Source organism: Balaenoptera borealis (genome assembly GCF_965194805.1).
Source record: "Balaenoptera borealis genome assembly, chromosome: 5".
NCBI lineage: Eukaryota > Metazoa > Chordata > Mammalia > Artiodactyla > Balaenopteridae > Balaenoptera > Balaenoptera borealis.
In genome coordinates this window covers 112,750,665-112,773,526 of record NC_138862.1, presented here as the reverse complement: position 1 = coordinate 112,773,526, position 22,862 = coordinate 112,750,665, and the positions used below count along the sequence as shown (strand labels likewise).

At 42.7% G+C, this 22,862-nt stretch overlaps 1 protein-coding gene across 4 annotated transcripts in view; it reads left to right on the top strand.

Annotated features, from left to right (window-relative positions):
• The first annotated feature begins 2,247 nt into the window (after positions 1 to 2,247).
• ARHGEF26 (Rho guanine nucleotide exchange factor 26) overlaps positions 2,248 to 22,862 on the top strand; it is a 164,982-nt gene continuing 144,367 nt past the window's right edge. For 3 of the 4 annotated variants that reach the window (XR_014245274.1, XM_082394334.1, XM_082394336.1), the window contains exons 1-4: positions 2,248 to 8,725; positions 9,147 to 10,290; positions 11,662 to 11,701; positions 15,241 to 15,386. Coding sequence is in view for 3 of the 4 variants with exons in the window: in XM_082394334.1 (XP_082250460.1) it covers positions 9,211 to 10,290; positions 11,662 to 11,701; positions 15,241 to 15,386 (1,266 nt within the window). In the remaining variant the exon portion in view is untranslated. The remainder of the gene's footprint in view (positions 8,726 to 9,146; positions 10,291 to 11,661; positions 11,702 to 15,240; positions 15,387 to 22,862) is intronic. The other variant, XM_082394335.1, reaches the window with a different exon arrangement.

The following is a 22,862-nucleotide window of genomic DNA, read 5'->3' as shown; positions in this document are numbered from 1 at the left end:
GTGTTCCTCAAGCTGTGCTGAGGAGGGGGAACAATTTCATTTTGCAGTTGAAGAAACTACGGTCTTCAAGATTAAGTGACTTGTCCTCATTCCCACAGTTGGAAAGTGGCAGACACAAACTGAAAACCCAGCTGCCTGACTTCCAGCCAAGTGTCCCTAGTCTTGAAATAAAGCCACTTATTTCACCCTTTCCCTCCAGCAACTGTCCTATTTTTCTCCTCCCTTCTACTGTCAAAATTCCCACCCTTGCATTTAGGTGCCTGTACTAAGTTTTCATGCTGACTGCTTTCTCCAGAAGCCCTGCATGTTGGCTTTTATGCCCACCAAGACGGGAGGGGCTGGTTGAAAGGGCACTAAATGAGCAACATGGCTAGCATCAGATGCCATCTGGTGTTGGTCTTTACTGACTGACTGTTAGCAAGACCATGGCAGGGGCAGTTAGCAGGATCATACCTACTTTCTTTACTACTGTATCTACAGTGAGCCCAGAGCCTGGTACCAGCCAGGAGCCAAATAAATACTAGCTGACACACAGGACTGCTGATCTGACTTTCCTCTCAGAAACTCTTCCTTTCTAAGGCTTTAGCGTTTCTCCTCCTGATTGGGTGACCCCTCTTGGTTTGCCTCCTCTTCCTCTGGACGTTATCATCAATTGATCAATCTGTTCATTACTGAAGAACTATAGGAGATAGAGAAAAAACTGACAATGGGGTGCTTACATTTTATTTGTGAAAGAGATGAATATAAATGAATAATGGAATCACAAATAATATCAATATAATGGTGTAATAGTTATGAGGCAGATTGGAGCAAGACCGCACGGGTACTTAACCTCTCTGCGTTTTAGTTTCCTCATCTATAAACTGGAGACAGTGGTAGTTGCTACCTCATAAGGTTGTTGTGATGGTTAAGTCATTTAACACACTTGAAGCAGTTCAACGAGGGTCTGGTATATTGTAAGTGCTCAAAAAAGCGTTTTAAAAAACACAGGGTAATATATAAATCATTATTATAAGAGCTGTAAGAGAGTCTCTTTTTTTTTTTTAACATCTTTATTGGAGTATAATTGCTTTACATTGTTGTGTTAGTTTCTGCTGTGTAACAAAGTGAATCAGCTATAGGTGTACATATATCCCCATATCTCCTCCCTCTTGCGTCTCCCTCCCACTCTCCCTAACCCACCCCTCTAGGTGGTCACAGAGCACCGAGCTGATCTCCCTGTGTTATGCAGCTGCTTCCCACTAGCTATCTATTTTACATTTGGTAGTGTATATATGCCCATGCCACTCTCTCACTTCATCCCAGCTTACCCTTCCCCCTCCCCATGTCCTCAAGTCCATTCTCTATGTCTGCGTCTTTATTCCTGTCCTGCCCCTAGGTTCTTCAGAACCATTTATTTAGAAAGTCTTTTTTTAAGAACTTTTTTTCCCAGTGAGAACTAATCAATTCTCAAAACCTCTTTTTCAAATATCCTTTCCAGATTTTTTCTTTGCCATTTTGACTCATCACTTCATTGTACCAGGGATACTAAGCCTGTCCAGGATGTTTAAGGTCTGAGGAAGGGAGAACTGAGGAGCCCCACCTAACAGCGAGCACCAACCAACCGTCCGACGGGGGAGTGAGGCTCTGTGTGCCCTTCCAATCCAGCCTACCCCACAGTTGGCTGCAGCAGAGTGGGAGAGCCCCGGGAGACCCGCAGGAGAAGCAGAAGGACACACCAGCCCACAGAATGGTGAGGAACAGTAAATAATAAAATTTGCTATTTTAAGCCACTAAGTGGTAAGGTGGTTTGTTTCACAGCAAAGTATAACTGAAATACCATCTTTAATTTTGGTACCAGAGGTGGACATGCTAACGTTTTGAATATTACAAATCTCAATATTAAGTATTTACACACAGCTATTTGCATTTTAAAAAACTCGGGAATTCCCTGGTGGTGCAGTGGTTAAGAATCTACCTGCCAATGCAGGGGACACAGGTTTGATCCCTGGTCCGGGAAGATCCCACATGCCGTGGAGCAACTAAGCCTGTGCTGTACAACTACTGAGCCTGCGCTCTAGAGCCCGAGAGCTACAACTACTGAGCCCACGTGCCACAGCTACTGAAGCCTGTGCGCCTAGAGCCTGTGCTCCGCAACAAGAGAAGTCACCGCAATGAGAAGCCCGCGCACTGCAGCGAAGAGTAGCCCCCGCTCTCCACTAGAGAAAAGCCTGTGCGCAGCAATGAAGACCTGACGCAGCCAATAAATAAATAAATTTTTAAAAAACCTCAAAGTAGGACATTCTGCATAATGTGTTTAAAAGTAGCTTTTCTCCCCTACTTATCATATTTTGAATTTCTGTATGAGTAATTATATATCTACACTATTATTTCTGGTGGTTGCATTTTACATCATGATTTACTAGCGAGTCTTCTAATGATAGTCTGCTTCTAATCTTTTGCCACCATAAGAAATGCTTTGACGGACATCTTTGAACAATATACTTCTTTTTACACATCAAAGATTATTTCCTCAGGATTATTTCCTGTGTATGGAATTACTAGGTTGAAGATTTGCCTGTTTTCAAGGTTTTGATAAGTATCATCTCATTGCTCTTCAGAAAGGTTGTTTACATTGCTACCATGAATGACTCAGAACCCTCTTTTGCCTGCACTTTTATCAACAGTGGGTTTTTTTTTTTTAAATCTTTGTTGATCTAATGGATGAAAAACTATGATCTCATTACTATTTTGATTTTGTTATTACTATTGGGCCTGAGTGTGTTTTCATGTATAGAAGGCACTTGTGTCTTCTCTAAAATTTGTATTCTCACTCTGTTCATTTTCCCACTGTTATCTTTTCCTTATAGATTTGTGAGTGATATTGATATAATGCTTTGTCTGTTATGTATATATTTAAATATTTTTCTGTAATTTCCTTCCAAGAGAAGATTTCCCTCAGACTTTATGGGTTTAGGTGGATTTTTTTAATGCACAAACAAATCTGTTTATTTTTATTTATTTATTTAATCTCTGAGACTGGAGTTATCAGATTTATTGTTTTAAAAGATAGCAAAGTTTAAATATAATCCTTTCAGAGAGTGTCAGATGTTATCCAAGTAAAATCCAGACCCCTCAGTTTATGTAACACACCACATTCTATTCTCCCCATATTTAGCCAGGTTTATCTCCCACAACTTCTAAATGCCAGTTCCCTGTTCTTGTGATTTTAGTTTCTGGTAGGCGGAGCTCATGGGCTCTGGAGCCTGACAGATCTGAGTTAGGATTCTGACTCAACCACTTTCCAGCAGTATGAGAAGAGCTTTTAGAGCCTCAGGTTCTTCATTATTTAAGTGGAGACAGGATTAATTTGAGATTAAATTAGTTCCTGAAATATAGTTGGCACTTAATAAATATGAGTTCCCAAGCCATGCCCCCATGTTTTTGCTCACGCTGGGACATGTCTCTCAGATGCCCTTCTCTTCTTCTCCATCTCGTGATATTTTACCTATTCTTCTGGTCCCCTTCTACCCAGACTCCTTCACAGAGGCTTTCAGAGAACGGAGAGCTTATCATACACCTTACTCAGCTTAGGTGCCTTAATTTTTTATTTTAATGTTTCAGATGTTGTTAATCAGCAAGTTATAAACTTCAGGAAGGCCTGGCCCAGTGCTTGGCACTTAAATGCACCCAATAAGTATTAGTGGTTAGGACTCCGTGCTTTCACTGCTGGGGCCTGGGTTTGATCCCTGGTCTGGGAACTAAGATCCTGCAAGCCTCGTGGTGTGGCCAAAAAAAAAAAAAGGAATGCATGAGATTTAACTTCAAGGTAGTAACACTAGTTAGCAAATTGCACTTTAAAATTAGCCTAATTATTATTCCAGACACATAATTGGTGATAAGTGCAAATTTGTTTAGTAAATGTAGCAATAATTGGTATCTCAGCCTCTAAGACCCTGTATTATACCACTGAATATTTTAATAGTTCAATATGTCATTGGGGGGAAGTGGGTGAAAGTGGTCAAAAGGTGCAAACCTCCAGTTATAAGAAAAATAAGTTCTAGGATGTAATGTACAGCATGGTGATTACAGTTAACAATACTGTATTGTATATTTGAAAGTTGCTAAGAGAGCAGATCATAAAAGTTCTCATCACAAGAAAAAAAATTTATAACTATGCAGGGTAACAGATATTAACTAAACTCATTGTGGTAATCATTTCACCATACAGTAAGTCCCCTACATACAAACCTTCAAGTTGTGAACTTTCAGATGTGAACGTGTGTTCCATCAACGTCAGGCATGTGTGAAATTGCACCTTGCCCTCCATCTCCTATTGCTGATAATCCTTCAGCTCTACCATCTCCTACCTCGTCTCCCTCTTCCTGTCAATAACTCTTCTTGCCTGTTCACTCGATGCCAGCCCCTGTATGCCAGCTGTTGACTGTACTACTGTACTTTTCAAGGTACTGTACTGTAAGATTAAAAATGTTTTTATTTTTTGTTTGTTTTTTTTAACATCTTTATTGGAGTATAATTGCTTTACAATGGTGTGTTAGTTTCTGCTTTATAACAAAGTGAATCAGTTTTACATATACATATGTTCCCATATCTCTTCCCTCTTGCATCTCCCTCCCTCCCATCCTCCCTATCCCACCCCTCTAGGTGGTCACAAAGCACAGAGCTGATCTGCCTGTGCTATGCGGTTGCTTCCCACTAGCTATCTATTTTACGTTTGGTAGTGTATATATGTCCATGCCACTCTCTCTCTTTGTCACATCTTACCCTTCCCCCTCCCCAAATCCTCAAGTCCATTCTCTAGTAGGTCTGTGTCTTTATTCCCGTCTTGCCACTAGGTTCTTCATGACCTTTTTTTCCCCTTAGAGTCCATATATATGTGTTAGCACACTGTATTTGTTTTTCTCTTTCTGACTTACTTCACTCTGTATGACAGACTCTAACTCCATCCACCTCACTACAAATAACTCCATTTCGTTTCTTTTTATGGCTGAGTAATATTCCATTGTATATATGTGCCACATCTTCTTTATCCATTCATCCGAAGATGGACACTTAGGTTGCTTCCATGTCCTGGCTATTGTAAATAGAGCTGCAATGAACATTTTGGTACATGACTCTTTTTGAATTATGGTGTTTGTTTTTTATGTGTTATTTGTCTGAAAAGTATTATAAACCTATTACAGTACAGTACTATATAGCTGATTGTGTTAGTTGGGTACCTAGGCTAACTTTGTTGGACTTACGAACAAATTGGACTTATGAACGCGCTCTCAGAACGGAACTCGTTCGTATGTATGGGACTTACTTGTATATACATATATCAAACCATGTTGTACACCTTAAACTACTACAATGTTATATGTCAATGATATCTCAGTAAAACTGGGAAGAAGTTAAAATTTTTTCATTAAAAATATATACCATCAGAATTTACCAGTGGAATGTATCATTCCTAATAGTTTAACATACTGTATTTCTCCAATTCTAAGAAGTACTTTGGTCTCACATTGTAACATCTCTAAAACTGGGATGTGTCTTACTATTAGAGAAACAGCCAATGGCCAGGTGGCAGTCCTGATATAGTTGGCATTGTCTTTGTATTTGTGAACGTGGTTATAACTGCTCGAATTTCATCATTTTACTGAGTTCTGTGCAACTTAATACTACATTTGTCAAAGCCATATGCTAAGAAATGCAGTTGAAGGCAGGAGAAATTGCCAGATGTGTCAGATTAGGTGAAAGAAATTCCAAAACAACAAGAGGCTAATATAACCAATTCATGTATCACACAGGTCAATAGTAAAGGCCTGGAACTTCAGTTTGTCAGAAACTTCCTTCTGGCCATTAATAGAGAGGCTACATAGCTTGTAGTGACATATAATTCAGCTGAACGAGAAAACTATGCTTTTAGTCAAATAGGATTATGCCAGCAGCAAACTTGAAGAATGAGTGTCTGTCTAGGAAGCAAATCCCAGAGACGAGGCTAGGACATCCTTTTAAGAAATGCTATACTATCAATGATATTGTGTGGAAAAACACACTTATTGATGCTCTGTGTGAAAAGGGATTCCAGAGAATTAGACTCTGTGTACAGAATTTGTAGAAATACTTTCATCAATTTATTTTGCTTATATTTTCCTTTTCTAAATATGCACATTACTGAAAAATTTATATCTAAGTCTAAAAGCACTGTTTCAGTAAGTATTAAAAAGATCCTATGTGACAACACATTGTGTCATAGTTTAATTGGCAGCTCTTTTTCTTTCTGGGTGGTACATACAATCAAAGATGTCCTAGATTTGAATAGGTGTGGTAAATTGAATGGAGGCTAAAATGGGCAGTAGATCTGTGAATTTTCAAGCTTCCCTTAGTGAAGGAACAGAGCTTGGTGTTTTGTCATTGTTCTTGTTTTGGTGGGTATTATGTTGTTGCTTAGGAATGAGGTAGGGAGATCCTGTGATTTCTTCACAATTATCAGTTAGGCTTGTTTGCAGGACCAACATAATTTGAAGAGAAGCTAGCTTCTCACATCACCATTTACAACTTCTTAACCTAAGTCACAAATTGCATTCTGAATTAGGTAACATTTCATTTGTCATTAGCTAAGCACTTTTAAAATTAAATGTATTATATTTTTCCAATATAAAAGTAATATGGGTTAGTATAGAAAATGTCCTATATGAAAAAGTGGGTAGGGTCTGTCCTGGTGGCGCAGTGGTTGAGAGTCTGCCTGCCAATGCAGGGGACACGGGTTCGAGCCCTGGTCTGGGAAGATCCCACATGCCGCGGAGCAACTAGGCCCGTGCGCCACAACTACTGAGCCTGTGCGTCTGGAGCCTGTGCTCCACAACGGGAGAGGCCGTGATAGTGAGAGGCCCGCGCACTGCGATGAAGAGTGGCCCCCGCTCTCCGCAACTGGAGAAAGCCCTCGCACAGAAGCGAGGACCCAACAGAGACAAAAATAAAAAAAATAAAAAAAAGTGGGTAGGTATAAGTATGTAAGCAGCCATATTTCTTCCAACCAAAATATTTGGTAAATTTTTTTTTAGAAAAATTTCTTATGTTTTGATGCCATTTCTTCTAGTTTACAGAAATATCTCAGATCAAAGTAACATATATTTAATGTACAGTATTTGGAAAGTATAACAAAGTATAAATAAGCATGAAAAACATCAGGCTTCATCTCACCACCACCCAGAGATTGCCTCTTAATATTTCTGGCCATCACATTCAACCTGTCCAGGGCAAACAGGAGCGCTCAGTGGATGCTCGATACATCCTTACTGAATGCGTGAATGCCAAAAAAGAGAACTTGGAGAACAGCCCATATGACTTGCTAATAGAATTAATTATACAGATCTTATGGCCTAAAAATCATCTGTCTTCTCAACTTTGCCTTATTCTTCTCACACAGCTGGAGCTTGTCCAGGACACAACCAACTTTCTACTACTTGGCAATGGAGCACTCTGGGGCAGTTGGTCATTGTCCTCATATCACTCCTCTCATTCATTCATTCGTTCATTCAACAAATATTTGTTAAGTGCCCTCTATGTGCCTGGAATACAGAGGGGGTAATAAAGAAACATGGCCCCTGCCCTCTTGCAGCTTTCAGTCAAAAGAGGATAAAACAGATAAACATAAAAATGAATATATGATTAAATATATTTGCGTATTGTGGCAAGTGGAGAAAAGGAAGAGAACAGGTGGCTGGGAAAATAAATAAGCCATAATCTGATTCAAGAGGGAAGGCCTCTCTGATGGAGTGACAGGTCAGAAGGTCAAGGAGGAACAAAAGGGAAGATTCTGAGGCTGTCAAACTTTAAGTGGGTGTGGCCTAAAAACAGTGAAGGAACAGGTGTTGCGGGAAAAGACTAGGTTACAGACGTAAGCACTTCCTGTGGGGCCTCATAAGCTATGGAGAGGATTTTGAATTTTATTCTGTGTATGCTTAGAAACCAATAAACTTTTTTTTTGTAATTTAAATTGCGTTTACTTTTAATAGGTAACATTCGCAATCCAAAGTATACAAGATCCAAAGATTATTGAATGAAAACACTCCCTCCCTCCGGCTTCCTAGGCACCCAGTTTCCCCTCCCCCGAGCTGGCTGTAAGTATACCTCCGGAAATACTCCAGGCACAAACAAGAAAACTTATCAGTCTGTAAGATATTTTAAGCAGGGGAGCAAGGCATCGGATCTGTGTTTTAAGGCAACCCGAATGCTGAGAGGTGTCTGGCTTCCTGCGTTCAGAGCTACGCGCTCCAGCTCACGCATTTCACAGACCCTACTCTGCTCGGCATTCCAGGTTTCCACCGGGGAGATTCCCCCGGGGGCCCAGGGCTTCGTAAATTACATCCTGGCAGGGCTCCCACGCTCGTTCCCACGCTGTGCTCCAGGCAACAGACCTGCGCGCTCGAAGCTCCCACGCCGCCCCCTTCCCGCATCTCGCGGCCCGGAACCCGGGAGCTCGGCACCCAGCCCAGGTGCGCTTGTGTGTTTTTTAACGAGAGACCGGGGCAGCAGGGCAGCGGCTCCAGGATGGCTGCGACTGAGGCGGGCCCGGGCGTGGCCAAGGCTGAGGGCGGGGTCAAGCTTAGGGGTGGAGCCGACGCCTGGTCGGCTGCAGAGCTCTCCAGAGCTCCTGCTGCCGCGATTCGGTCTGGGATCCGGGCCACCCACGGGGCGGTGGGTGCTCTTTGGCCTTGGGCTCTGCAAAGCCCTGAAGGTAAATCCGCCTGGGAGACGGGCAGCTAGAGCGCTCGGGGACCAACGACGGGGGCGGGCGGCTGGCTGGCGGCGGAGGGGAGGGTCCCGCGGCGAGTTTCCCGAGAAAGCTGAACTCGTCCCAAGTTTCTTGTGCATCAGTTTGCACCCGGCGAATTGGTGGCTGTCTCTTTCCGTGCGGGTGGTCTTTGGGCGCGGGAAGGACGCGGAGGTGATTGGATTAATCCGCCAGGGCACAGCCCAGATTTCTGTACTGGACTGCTCGGCGCGGTGGGCGAGTTTTTGCCCCAGAAAAGGCGGGTAATTGACCCGCAGTTGTGTCCCGCGCGGCAGCCGGGTGATCCCCGGGCTCAGAGCGCGCGTGTCTGCAAGGCGTGCCTGGTTGTCCGGCGGCAAAGTTCCGTGACTTCTTTCCTCTTTAGGCAAGACTCACTGGGTGCTGTTCCCCCCCCACCCCGACCCGGGGCTGACGCCCGAGGCTCTGCTATGGACGGCAAGAGCGAAGTAGATTTTTCCAGCAACAGCTTAACCACTTTGTGGCGGAGGCGTTCAGCCCCTCAGCCCCAGCTGCTGGGCCGGAGCAAGCCGAGGCCCCAGTCCTACCAGAGCCCCAGCGGGTTGCTGATCACGGATTTCCCGGTAGAGGACCGAGGGACGCTCCCCGCGGCGCAGACTCCGGCCCAGGTGCCCACCGCCTCCGACGGCAGGACGATCCAGAGGAGCCCCCTGCTTCTGTGCGCCCATCGGAGGTTGGTGACCAATGGGAGGACCGTCTCCCCGGAGTACAGGGCTGTTTCTCCTCGGCTTCGACGGCCCAAGTCACCCCGGGAACCTAGAGCGGCGTCGGGCGGCTACCCCAAATCCCCAGCGAACGGCACTGCGACTTCGCTCGCGCAGCAGCCGCTGCACCGCCCGCGGACTCCTCATGCGCCTGGCCCCTGCAGCCCCGAGGGGGACAGGGTCGGATTCCCCGCCAGCCCCCTGCTTTCGCCTGCTGCAAATGCGCTTACTCCTAATACCGCCTCCCCAGGCGCCCGTTCGCTGTCCGGCCAGATGGCTAAGGACCCTGAGCGGGGACCTTCGAGACTCTCTCCCGCGCCCCACAAAAGGTCTTTGGAGCAAAAACTCCCCCTCCAAAGGCTTCCCTCACAGGAGAACGAGCTCCTGGAGAATCCTTCAGTGGTTTTGAGCACAAACAGCCCCGCCGCCCTCAAAGTGGGGAAACAGCAGATCATTCCGAAGAGCCTGGCCTCGGAAATTAAAATAAGTAAATCCAACAGTCAGAATGTGGAGCCCCACAAGAGACTGCTTAAGGTGCGCAGCATGGTGGAGGGCCTTGGAGCGCCCCTGGGCCCCGCAGAGGACGAGGGCGAGGCGGAGAACGACTTGGACAGCCCGGGGTCTCTGCGGAGAGGCTTGAGGTCCACGTCCTATCGCAGGGCGGTGGTCAGTGGCGTTGATTTTGACAGTCCTACCACCTCGAAGAAGAAGAACAGAATGTCCCAGCCTATTCTGAAAGCAGTGATGGAAGACAAGGAGAAGTTTTCCAGCCTGGGAAGGATAAAGGTAAGAATGGGCAAGAGTGTCGCAAGTTAGGCATTCACTAAGCCACAAGTGAAGGTGATGGGGGTGGGGAGGAGGGGCACAGAGGAAACCAGAGGTTATTGTTCTTTTTTAATTCTGTTGTTTGTTGATCAGACCCGTGCACATTTATCTCTTGCCCATTCTGTTGCTGGCAGGCACAGCCCAGGTTAATGCAGCTTCATGGGAGGAACTGAAACTCTTAATTGTTTTAATTTTCTAAGTTCGGGCAAAAAGTGGGGGACAAATGGGGGAAAAAAAAACACAGAAAATTAAATATTGGCTGAGTGAGCCCCGAGCAGTTTTAACACAGGTAGCTGAAAAGGGGATGGTGGGCAGGCGTGTATCTGCACTCTTGATTATGTGATTGTGCTGCTGCCTGGTGCTTGTTTAGAAATGTCAGTCATTCGTTGCTGATTCATCACAGCTGATGCAGGAAAACTGCTTTCCCTTGAGCCTATTGATCATTTTAATTACTTACACTAACGATTTAATTTACTGAATTATTTTTTTCAGTGGTGATCCCATACTAAATACCATTCAGGTAAAATGTGAATTTTAAAAGTCAGTTGCCAGATCACAAAAGACATAGTTTGTCATCTTTGCTGTTTTCTGGTTTCTCTCACCGCTGCCTGTGGTTGTATCTTATTCCCATTTTGTGCCCACTTAATCCTTGAGCGCATTTAACAAGTTGGTAGCTGAAAACTTAAGGTTCGAGTGAATGGTGTGGTGTTGCTCCCAGATAAAGGCCTAGGAGCTGTGCTCATTAAAATATGACTAAATATGACATAAAGAAATAGGGAAAACTAGGGAAGGAGATTTTGGAGTGTGCATGTGCTGTCTTCTCCAGACGCCAAGACAGATCTCAGCAATCGGGCAGGAATTCATTTTGGCAGCCACATCTTTTCTTGATTAATCAGAGAGTCTATATAAATGTCACATGTGTAATACACAAGCAAGCCTGTTTTATTTTAGATCCCATGGCCTTAAAGAAGTTCCATAACATTTTATGTGTTTTTTCTTTTCCCCTCCAACTCCGCAAGTATAGCAAAGTTCAATTTAACAGTGATGGTGAATCATGAGTAATGAAATAAGCTGTACTACTGGTCATTTGAGGATTCTCAAGCTGTATTAACAGAGCATGGGGGATATTGTTCATTTTATTTCACCTTTTTAGTGAGTTGTAGTAGTCATATGAGTGAACTACTCCAGGGATCATCTGCTGTATGCCTTTGGAAATCTAATGAATGTAACAACAAAAAAAATACTTTTTCTTAAAATAGCTGTATTTTCTGTTTGGCTCACTCATACATAGTTTGCTTTGCTTTTCCTCTTTTTGCTTTTCTTGTTTCTTAGAAAAAAATGCTGAAAGAACAAGGAACATTTGATGGGGAAGGTAAGCATTTGATTTTCCAGACTTTTATTGCTGTTTCAATGTGGAATATCAATTATAAGTTGAAATCCAACTGAAGTTACAAAAACACAAGATGAGAAAAATGTACAACTTCTTCACAAATTATACAGCACAGAGCTCTGCACTAAGCTAAATTCACCAGCAGTGAGTAAGATTAATGGCATTCTTTGTAAGCAGATGACTTTGTCAGACCAATGTTCTGGGATTTTTAATTCTTCTCTACTCTGGCTCCATCCCCACCTTCCTCAAAAAGTAGAGAAAGAGTAAGGGCAAGCTCTAGCCCTTTAGTTAAAAATTAAGTTTGGCATTTAGATCTTAAGTCATATTTCCTTTGACTTAATGTTCTTTTCCCCATATTTCTACATTTTAATATCATTTCTGACTTCCTGTTTCCTAATCCAGTTTCAATTTGGGGGAAATCTAACTCCTGGCTGACAGAAACATACTCCTAAGAATTTCGAACCCATATAATATTTTTGTGAAGGATCTCAAAAATAAAAGCAGCTTTCACCAGGTGTTCAAACCCTAATCAGATTAGCGGACTTCGTGTAAATAGATGGATCCAGTGTCAGTGGTCTGGAAGAGCACAAAGGGAGAAGCCCCAGGTGCAGTGCTTGTAGGGCTGGGGGAGTGTGGTGGAGGTGAGGGTAGTTACTTTCTGTCATGCTTTGAAATGCTAAGATTTCCCAACCTTTAAAGAACAATGAAGAAGGGTATACCCCTCTCTAAGTAAATCTAAGGTAAAACCACCCAGAATTATATCACCTTGGCTGACTACAAAACATTTCCCTATATAATTCTTATAAAAATCAGTTCTCATTGGATCATTTAAACATGACCAGTTTATAAAAGTGTATTTACTGTACCAATCTTAGAAGACTGTTCTCTATGAGGAAGAAACCCAGATACAGTACTTTAGCTGGCTGGGATAAATTCAGATTTTATAATTGAGGAACCTGGAAGCTCGGAGAGTTTAGTACCTTGTGCACTTTCACACAGCCAGGGCTAGGACAGAGATCTGGTTCTTAGTCCAGTTTGCTTCCTCTTATACCCCCGTTATGACTGTGCAGTGAACAGAGCATCTACCTAATATCGATTTTGAGAGATGCTTTGCATCTTCTGGAATTTGATAGTGGTTTTGGGACCTTTGCCTCTAAGGGTTAAAAATGTCGAGCTTTCTTGAAGTCCGAGGACAGACCTTCATTACAACTAGTTTTATGTTGTTTCCTTTTACAAGGAGCTGTTTCTGTGCACCCTCTCCTCTCTTCTCAAATATGATGACCTAGAAATTCTTTTTCACATATATGTACATGAGGAATGCAGGAGCCTTACAGTTAATGACTAACAAGAATGTAAGTCAGGAAGCTGTGTGGTAGAGTGGTGAGAACCTGTGATATTGGAACCAGGGGCCTGAGTTCCTGTCCTGCTGCTTCTACTCATCAGTTGAGTGACAGTGAACAAGCCTCTTAACTTCACTGAGCCCTCAGTCTCATCCTGGGTAAAATGAAGCTAATAATACTATTGCCCACGTTGTTGTGAGAATGAATGAATATATATCAACAATGTGTGCATATATTTTGTGCCACACACTAAGTACTTTAAAGGACACCACAGAGGTGGGGGGAACTCAAGTCTGTACCCTCATAATCTGCTTTACATATTCAGAACAATCAGAGAACAGTAAAATCTTGCATAGATTCCAGTATTGCTTTAGTAATGGTGCATATGGAACATGCAGTAGTTGCTGAGAGATGAGGCAGATGTTTGCTGGCTTCAGTAGATGGGAAAAGCACTTCAAGCTCAGTATGTCCCAAACCAAACTCATAATCTTTCCTCTAAAGGTGAATCTCTTCTGGAGTTCCCATTTCCTACTTTTCCATTGTTGGACTCATAGAGCTAGGAAACATCCTTACCCCCATATCCAGTTGACCCCCATATCCAGCCCATCCCCCCAAGTCTCCATTGTCTTTCACTGACCACTTCAGTAGCATCCTAATTAGTCCCTTAAGTAGTCAATATTTTGCTCTTCCAGTCTAATAAAGTCTTTTCCTTTTAGTGGATTCCCATTGCAATCGGGATAAAATACAACTCTTACAGTATGAAAGAAACTCAGTCCTTTTGGACTCAGGATAAAATCCAGTTCTTTAACATTGTCTGCAAAACTCTGCTTCTTTGGGCTGTCTGGCTCTTCCCCCTAAACTCACCGTACACCCTTTGTCCGCTAGACACCCATACTCCAGTGAATGACCTTCCTTTGTTCTTCTAAGGTAATATATGTCCTCTTGCCTCAGGGCTTTTACATGTGCTTTTTTTCTGTAGCTCTGTAGTTTCTCAGCTTTCAGATCTTAAGATATTCCTCATTAACACCTCTGTGACCCCCAGACTAGATCATATCCTGCTGACGGTCTGTTCTCAGAGCCCCTGTATGTAAATCTTTGGGTTTGTGGGTATGTATTTGTGCAAGATCATTGTGTCCTCAACTCTAAAATGACTTGCCTTCTCACTTGGAGTAAAAAACCAAAGTCCTTTCAAAGACATTGAGGCAAGTCTGCCCTGTAGTCATCCCAACCCCCAACTCCTATACCTTCTCCCCTCCCTTACCCTATTCCAGCCACACAGACCTCCTTGCTGACCCTTGTACATATAGATGCACCAAACAGAGTCCTGCCCCAGGGCCTTTGTACTTGCTGTTCTCTCTGATGGGATGTTCTTTCCCCAGCTGTACAGGTGGCTTACTTCCTCACTTCTTTTAGATCTTTGCTTAATGTCACCTCTGTGAGGGCTTCCTGAACCACCCTGTTTAAAATCTACGTATCACCCCTTGTAACATGCTCCTGCTTTCCCTGTTTTATTTTTCTCCATGGTACTTATCAGCATCTGATATATTATAAAAGTTACTTGTTTATTTATTGTCATTCTCTCCTCACTCTGATGTCAGCTCCACGAAGAATGAGATTTTTATCTTTTTCTGTTGTTGTTCGTTGCTGTATCCCCAGTGCCTAGCGGTCGCTAGCGTCTAGTAGGCATTTTCTAAATACCAGTTGAATGAATACATGAATGAATGACTTTGACTATTTTTCTCATTAAAATTTTAGCTCATGAGGGCATGGGAAGTGTCTTTCATTTTCTATTTACTCTCAGCCCTTGGCACATTGTGAATGTACAGTAAATATTTGTTAAATAGATAGACAAATAAAAGGGTGTAAATTCAATTTAACCTAAAAAACAGTGATGTAAAGGGACAGGACCTTCATGGGTAGCGGACAGAGACATGGAAACTCTGCTTCAGTTGGCATTTCATGTATGGGCCCTTCCCCTTCCCCTGCAGATGAATTGGGGATAGAGCTGTGTGAGTGAGAAAATCACTTTTTGGTAATGACTCTTCAGTGACAGAATCCATTTGTCTCTTGTTTAACTGGAGACCAAACATCGTATATGTATAAATACGGATGTTTGTTTAGAACAAGTAGCATCATGATGGAGGGGCAATTAGTGACATGTAGGATTTGGTTTTCTTGCAGAAAACGCTGTTCTGTATCAGAACTACAAAGAAAAGGCCCTTGACATTGACTCTGATGAAGAGTCAGAGCCCAAAGAACAGAAATCAGGCGAAAAAATTGTGATTCACCATAAGCCACTGAGGTCCACGTGGAGCCAACTCTCTGCGGTGAGTGTGTACCTTCTCTTTTTCTATCTGCGGGAGTGAGAAGACCAAGTTGTGGACATTATGCCTGGCTGTGGTTTTAATTTTTTCTACCAGTGATCCTGTAACCCTAAGGAGAAAGACTCTTCTTTTTAGATTGTGAAGTATTTCTTGAAACTCTGCAGGCACTAGTGAGAACATGAACTTTGACAGTTCTGATCAGGAAAATTGATCAGGTTTTTATAAAATAAAAGACTGATGTACTATGGACTCTGGAAACTCTTCCTACTCAGTATCTTTTCTTGTTTTCTTTATGGAGTGTGTATGTAGTGGTAGCTTAATATATCCTGAGCTTTACCGTAATTATGGCTATATATACATATGTATATGTATGACAAATGTATATGTACCTACGCACAACAGGGAACTTATTACACTTCTTCCTTGGAAATTTCATTTGATAGGGACACATTTATATTTTCTTGAAAATGGTTAATGAATGGCATTCTGTTCTGTCTCCCCGTGTGCATCTTTTGTTTGCGAGTGTCTGACACTTACTTTTGTGTGGATGAGTAATTTCTCCTCTCTGCATCAAACATCTTTTGTTTTTAGCCATAATTTCTTTTCCTCCTGGCTTAACAATGTCACAGTGTGATGCTTAGTTTACTTGATGTGAGTTTGGGTACATCATTTGTGGGCATCTGATGCATTACCAAGTAGGAAGGAATTCCCGTGGCTGGCTTGGGTGGTGGGAGCATTGCATGAAAAACAGGCCAGTGCAGCTCTGTGAGACCTTTGGCAATATGGGAGCAGAAGTGATTCCCTCTTAAGCCGAAATGAGCATTGTTCAGAGTCAGGAATCTCATGTATTTAGGGAACCCGTCAGCATAAGTGAAGAAGTTGTATATGTTGGCGCTCATAAATTTGACCGTGGAAATGTGTGCATGTTGATAATGGGGATGACTTCTGGCTCAGGCTCTTCCTCCCCTCTTCTGCCCTGTGTTGGAATTCAGAATTCTAGAAACCAAGCCCTTTCTTCCTGTCTCTCTCACACCCCCTAATTTGGTTCTAAGGAGAAGTTATGTATTTCCAGTCCCCCCACGGTGTGACACCCTTAGTGTTATGCCACAGATTAAAATGCCTACAGGGGCAGAGCAAGTAGTGTTATAAGTGATGCTGGTGAGTGCAGGTGATGGGGAGTGGCGGGGACTGTGGTCCATAGGCCTTGTATGAATTGAGCAGTGGACACTTAGTTCAAACCAGCCCCGTGTTACAGTATTTTCTGATATTTAAAAAAGAGAATACAGAAAGCCAGATTCTTACGAGTATTATCCTAATTCAAGTTTTAAAAAATGTTGTATGAGCCTGACAACATCTATGGGCCAGACCTGGCTCCTGTGCTAACAGTTTGCAACTTCCGTGATGCTTCTATGAATTTTGCAGTGGTGAGGTGGTATCATCTGTCCACAGAACCGGCATATTGGTAGCCTTATTTCCTAATCTGATGATCTTGTGGTATTATATACCAATGCAGATACTTGGGAAAACTGGTGACAAGGCCCACACAGGCCAAGATGGCTCTAAATGGCTGTCATTCCATTGTTGGTATGGACCATTTGGTAGAAGATTCTCAAGAAGAAAACTGTGGATTTTTTGAGTTCTTTCTCTGGGACAGCAGCTGCGTTTGTTAGCACAGGCCTAAATCCTTCTGTTGTTCTTTGAATGCTAAACAAAAATGTGTACTTCTGTGTCACTTATACTCTGTTCCAACTTAGCTTTAGTACCAAAAACCAGGCTGCCATATTTATGCCTCCTGGGGTTTGGCTTTCATTTAGATTAACAAATGCACATTGAAATAATACTACATATCCTTCAGTACAACTTCAAATATGGGCATGTGTTTTATTTGGCAAAGGATCAATGTGCTGATGTGCCGTTTGTTAACAAGATTGATATCAGAAGACTATTTGGTGATAAAATGTAAAGCTATAAAATGGGTTCTAACTGCAGCGTGTGTTATCTTGGATTTGAGTGTTCCCAGGAGGCTTGTGTGTATTGTGTTGGTGGCAATTACATTTAATCAAAGCAGCGTGATTGGACTTTGCCACTTTGCATCACTTGGGCACCAGCCTGCATTTTCTTTGTGCCTTTTGTGTCTCCGTTTCACTTTTAAAACATATTAATTTTTTTTTATTATAAAGTACTTCAAGCATGTAGAAAAATTAAAACTTAAGTTTGTGTAATAGATTTCCAGGTACCTGCCCTCCAGGTACCAGCTTGAACAGATGTTAACATTTTAACATATTTATTTCAGCCTTCTATTTTTTGAGGCAGATTCAGTTAACCATCCTCCTCTCCAGTCCTTTTCTCTTTCCTTCCTCCCCAGGGGTCATCACTGTCCTGAAGTTCTCTTCTGTCCTTCCCACGTGGGTTTTCTACCCTCTAAAAAGTTGCAAGCAGCTCTGGCTTTTAGAAAAAACAACAGAAAGCAGCGATTACTTTTTTAGAAGCCTAACAGTTAGTAAATATCCAGGTTGCAGTTAGGGCCCTAAAGAGAAGAGGCTTCATGAATTATGAAAAATGTCAGGATGCTTTCTGTAAAGGGTAGACACCTCCGTTTCTCTGTCTGACCTTGTGCCCTGATCTCTCCTTGTAAAGGGGCTGCAGTGTTTAGGGCAGGTTTTGGAACACTTCGACTTTCCATCATCTTTCCATGCTTAACTTTTAATAATACCAAATAAGTAGGGTAGTCCCCATCCTGTCTTTAACACAAAACTCTTCCTCGACTAAGGCCTTAATCCCAGAAAGGGAATAGGACAAGGGGTTTTCTGGCAAAGGGGTTAGGTCTCAATTTGGCATCTACCTTGACTTTCTACTTGGGAGGGGTGCGTGTGAGCACACCTGTGCATTAGCTGCTGTTGATTGTTTTATTTTGTAAAAATCTCTTATCTTTGTGGCCAACATGTGACTGCCTCCTGAGGTGATGAAACTTTTATCGGTTGACTGTAACGAGCATCCAGTATGCAGGAGACTCTTTAGAAGAGCCGCAATTTGCAGTCATTTCTGGTTGTTGTGTAAGGTCCTGAAGCCTTCAGTCTGTATGTAATTTGTCTTAGTGTGTTTGTTTATGATGTGTCTCCTTTGGTTTCATGGGACAACCACGAAAGGTGGTTCTCCGTGTATGGTGTTGGGACAGGTTTAACTGTAGCATTGTGGTCACCTAGGAATGAGGGAGAATTAGAACTGAGTTAGAGAGGCATTTAATTGGGCCTTCATAGAATAGAGAAAGTCTAGGCTTCCCTAGTTGGATTATAGTGACTTAGTGGTGAATGTGTGTAGCAGTGTGGCTTTGCTGACGGGATCTCCATGTAGAAGTGGGGTGTTCTCCATTGTCAGGGACACAACCTGGGCTCCACACTGTCATCAGATGGTGCCAGGCTTACTCTTCCTTCACTTGATTGTCAGAGGATATCGATCTATTCTTCATCAGAAATATAGGATTTCTTCATTCCAGGGAACATAACTTTATGCTGCTCTTCAGGCCTTGGGGAACACTAATATATGAGAAATAAATGATCGTGGTTTCCAGGTTTTAGTTGGTCATAAGTGGAAGAAATTGGAGGTTTCAATTTGAAAAGTCATTTTTGTCCTCCAGAGATCTGTGCCCAGAGACAAAGGAACCTGCCATACACAGGTGAATGGCCCAGCAAATCACCTAAAATGGCATCGTGAGGACTGAGACAGCAGTTCTTGGATCTCTGGGCAAAGCTTGTGGGTTTGAAGAAAAATATTGATTGTATTATTAGTGTGGGATAGAACACTGAGCACCTGCTACAGTTAGTGCTATAGGTGGGTAGCAGCTGAGTCCTCCATGCAAAGTGAACTTCAGGTTTCTAATCTGTTTCATCCTTTAATGGGATCCCGGAAGGATTTACAGTATTACTGAAAATAAAAAATCAATCTTGACTGGAGTGTTTTTGCTTTTTGTCATAACTTGACCCCTCTCCCCATCACGTGCTATGCATTGGACTAAAAAATGACAGTTGCGAAACCGGTGTTTGTTTTGTTAAGCCCCAAAGCCACACTTGCCAGCCATGCCCTGACCCCATTTGTTTGCCATGGGGTGTGTTTGTGTAATTTCCACCGCCTTGACACCCCAGGTACCTTTGACAAGGGTGCTCAGGCTCCAGAGGCAAAAACAAGCACACAGGCCAACTTTCTACTTGGATTCAATACCAAATGCAGTCACCTGACATCCACCTGCTATAGTCATCCTCTTACTGGACTCTTCCTTTATACTTGCTGACACGTGGCTTTAGCAGTAATCTTAAATCATTTTGAATATTTCTTCAGTTTGCTCAAAAATTTTAAACTCTATTCTGGAACTGGTTTTTCATGTTTTCTTTAAAGTACGTCTTCAGCTGTCCTTAGTGTGGCTAGCTAGGTTCATATCTAGAATTAGGACTTTGGTCTTTTGAGTTCTGGAATCAGCTCCTAAAGACACACATAGTTTGCTCTGGTTGACCTTCTGGAACTGCCAAATGAGAAAGGGCGATTTGAAAAATGGCCATTTGATTATCAATGTAATTTCATTCAGTTGAAAATATAACACACTTTGGAGTCTTTAGTAGTTCCATTTGGTGGGACTTATTCTTTTAGAATCTACACCACGTTTATTGTGAAAGACACTGTTTTCTACTGAAAATCAGAGCTCAAAAGATGTAGTAAATCTGAATATCCTTCTGTTTGCAGAAATGCTTAATGCATTTAGAGGTCATCGACAATTTCATCCTTTTCCCTTACATTTTCACAGTTGTCTGAATTAATTTTCAGTTGTTCAGTGAGTTGCTGCTTAAAATAATCTCTTCAGTCATAGAATTTTCCATTTACATTTTTGCAACATAGCAGTCTCATAAAATTATTTTTTTACCTTAAATGGTGATTAATACCTTTTATCATATCTATCTTTTATGTTTAAAAAATAGAAAAAACATTCCCATTTTTCACATCTGGCTAAGTTTTGGTACTCACAATGTAAACAGTCAGGGCTTTAGACGTGTACTCGTGCACACTGTTAAGTTGGAGAGTAGGTCTCCTGGAGTGTTTGTATCTTTATAAACGGAACTGGAGGTCCATGTGCCTGGGCCTGGGAGCCCCAGCAGAGATCCTGGTCCAGCTAAGAGGGCTGGAGCTGGGATCTGCTTAGCCTGGGGCAGGGAGTGGGCTCTGTTATACTCTTGTCATTTCAGTACAATTAGATTGTGGTGTTCCTTCAACATTTTTGAGAATTGATTTTGACTGTATAAGCAATACATAGCACATGTTCCATGAAAAAAAATTAAACATTTCAGATGAGACCAAAGTCTCTTTTGATCATATCTGCAATCCCAATCTCTTTCGCCTTCTCTCTAGGCAACGCTGTTCTCAATTTGGTAACACTCTTCTTGAAATTCAAGTATATACATGTAAGGAAAAAATAAAGATTACATGTATTTACATAAATGATATACTGTGCAGCTATTACAACCTGTTTTTTTCCTGAACAGTGTGTCTTATAAATCATTTCACGTCTCTACACGATGATCTTCAGTGTTCTTTCTAGTCTCTGGGTTAGGCTGTAGGATGGATATGCATTTCACCATCTTTCTTTTCTAGGGAGCTATACCTGCTTTGAGAATCTGGTAAAAGTTGTGAGCCATGGACCTTCTCTTTAGAAAAATGCACACACAAGTAGATGTGTAAAACTAGTTTATACTTTTTGTTTTGTTCAGTTTCAGTTTGGGAGTATTTTTTTCTTTTGACTTTATCTCCAAATACTGGGGATACCTCACTGTAGCTCCCTGTGTATTGAGTACATTTGCATGTTGTTCATGTCACCTCTAGAAGGTTTTCTTTTTCTGAATTATAGTGATGGTGGAACTATAACCCCTTCTGAAAAATATAGAGAGATTGAGAAAAAAGCTACTCTGGTTGGAGCTTAGTAAGCAAAGGGCAATGGAGTGGTAGATGTACCAATATTTATATTGTTGATTCTCCGGAGAGAACAATGGGTTGTGAAAATGTGAGTGTGTGTGCCTCAGGCCCTGAGGGCAGGTATGGAGCAGAAGAGACAGGTGCTCCAAGAAAGTGGGAGGACATGAGCACGGGGGTGTTTCGTATTGGTTGGTGTAAGTACGAAAGGAGGTGTTTCAACTGGAAACCTAGAGCTGGGACCCAGACAAAGAGGGTCTTATTTCATTGAGCAGAAAATTGATGAGAGAGATTGATGAATGATTCCTTGATTCCCCTAGTCTTTATGGAGGGCCCTCTTCTAGGCAGTGGGGATAGAGCACAAACAGACTCCACTTTGCTTTCATGTCCTCACTGACACCCTGAATGGCAAGACAGACACCAAATTATCCCACACGGACATGCAGAATTGCTGTGTTAGTGCTGTGAAGGACGTGCTTGTGCTGCTCTGAGATCCTGTGGGAAGGGCACCTGTCTGGGCAAGATGCTGTCAGTCAAGGGAAGGTGGCAAAGGAGATGACAAGAGATGCCATCTGACCAGCTACCAGATAAGTGTCAGGTCAGAGTTGTTGTTAGAGGGGCGGGTGCAGGCTGGAGGTGTCCCAAGCAGAGAAAACATCACTTACGCTATGCGGACCCTTCGGGGTGATGGAGGGTCAGAGGATTTGAGAAAAAGTCAGTGCACCTGCAGCTTCTTGATCTCTTTTCTTCCAGCCTCTACCTGTTGGGGGGTCCAGAGGCTCCATCCTTGGGGCTTCTCTTTTGTCTGCACTCCCTTGGTGATCTCATCCAGTCTTGTGGCTTTCAATGCATCATCTACTCTGATGACTTTCAAGTTTCTGTCTCTAGACTGGACCTTTCCTTGAGCGTCAGACAAGGATATCCAGCTTTGTTTCTGGTATCTAACCAGCATCTCAAAGTTAACCTTTCCAAAAGTTGACTTCTGATCACTCCCTTCTCTCCCACCCAAATCAGCTTCTCTCATAATCTCTTCTTTTTCTCAGCAAATAATGACTCCATTTTCTACTTGTGAAGGTCAGAACCCTTAGAGCCTTTGCTCACTCTTCTCTTTCTCCCATAACCTACTTCTGACTTGATGCAAAGTCTGTTGCCTGTAACTTCAGAATAGAGCTACTTCTCTGCTGCCACCCTGTCACTGTGGAGGTGGATTGTCCCCATTGCTTCCCAGCTCAACTCCCTGCATCTACGTGGGTCTGTTTTGGTCTCTTCTCCATATAGCAGCTATATAGTTATATTGTTGAATTGTGATCCTGGTAAAATGTACTGAGATATTGTCCCTTTGTTCTGAACCCTCAAGTTATTTCTTACCTCCACTCAAAATAAAGGCCAAGCCTTACAGGGGCCAGTGAGGCTGTGTATTCTGGCCCCTGGTTACTCTCTGGACTCATCCCATGCTTGTTGCTCAGTTACACTGATGTTCCTCCAGTACAAGGTGCACTCTGCCTCAGGGCCTTTGCACTTGCTGTCTCC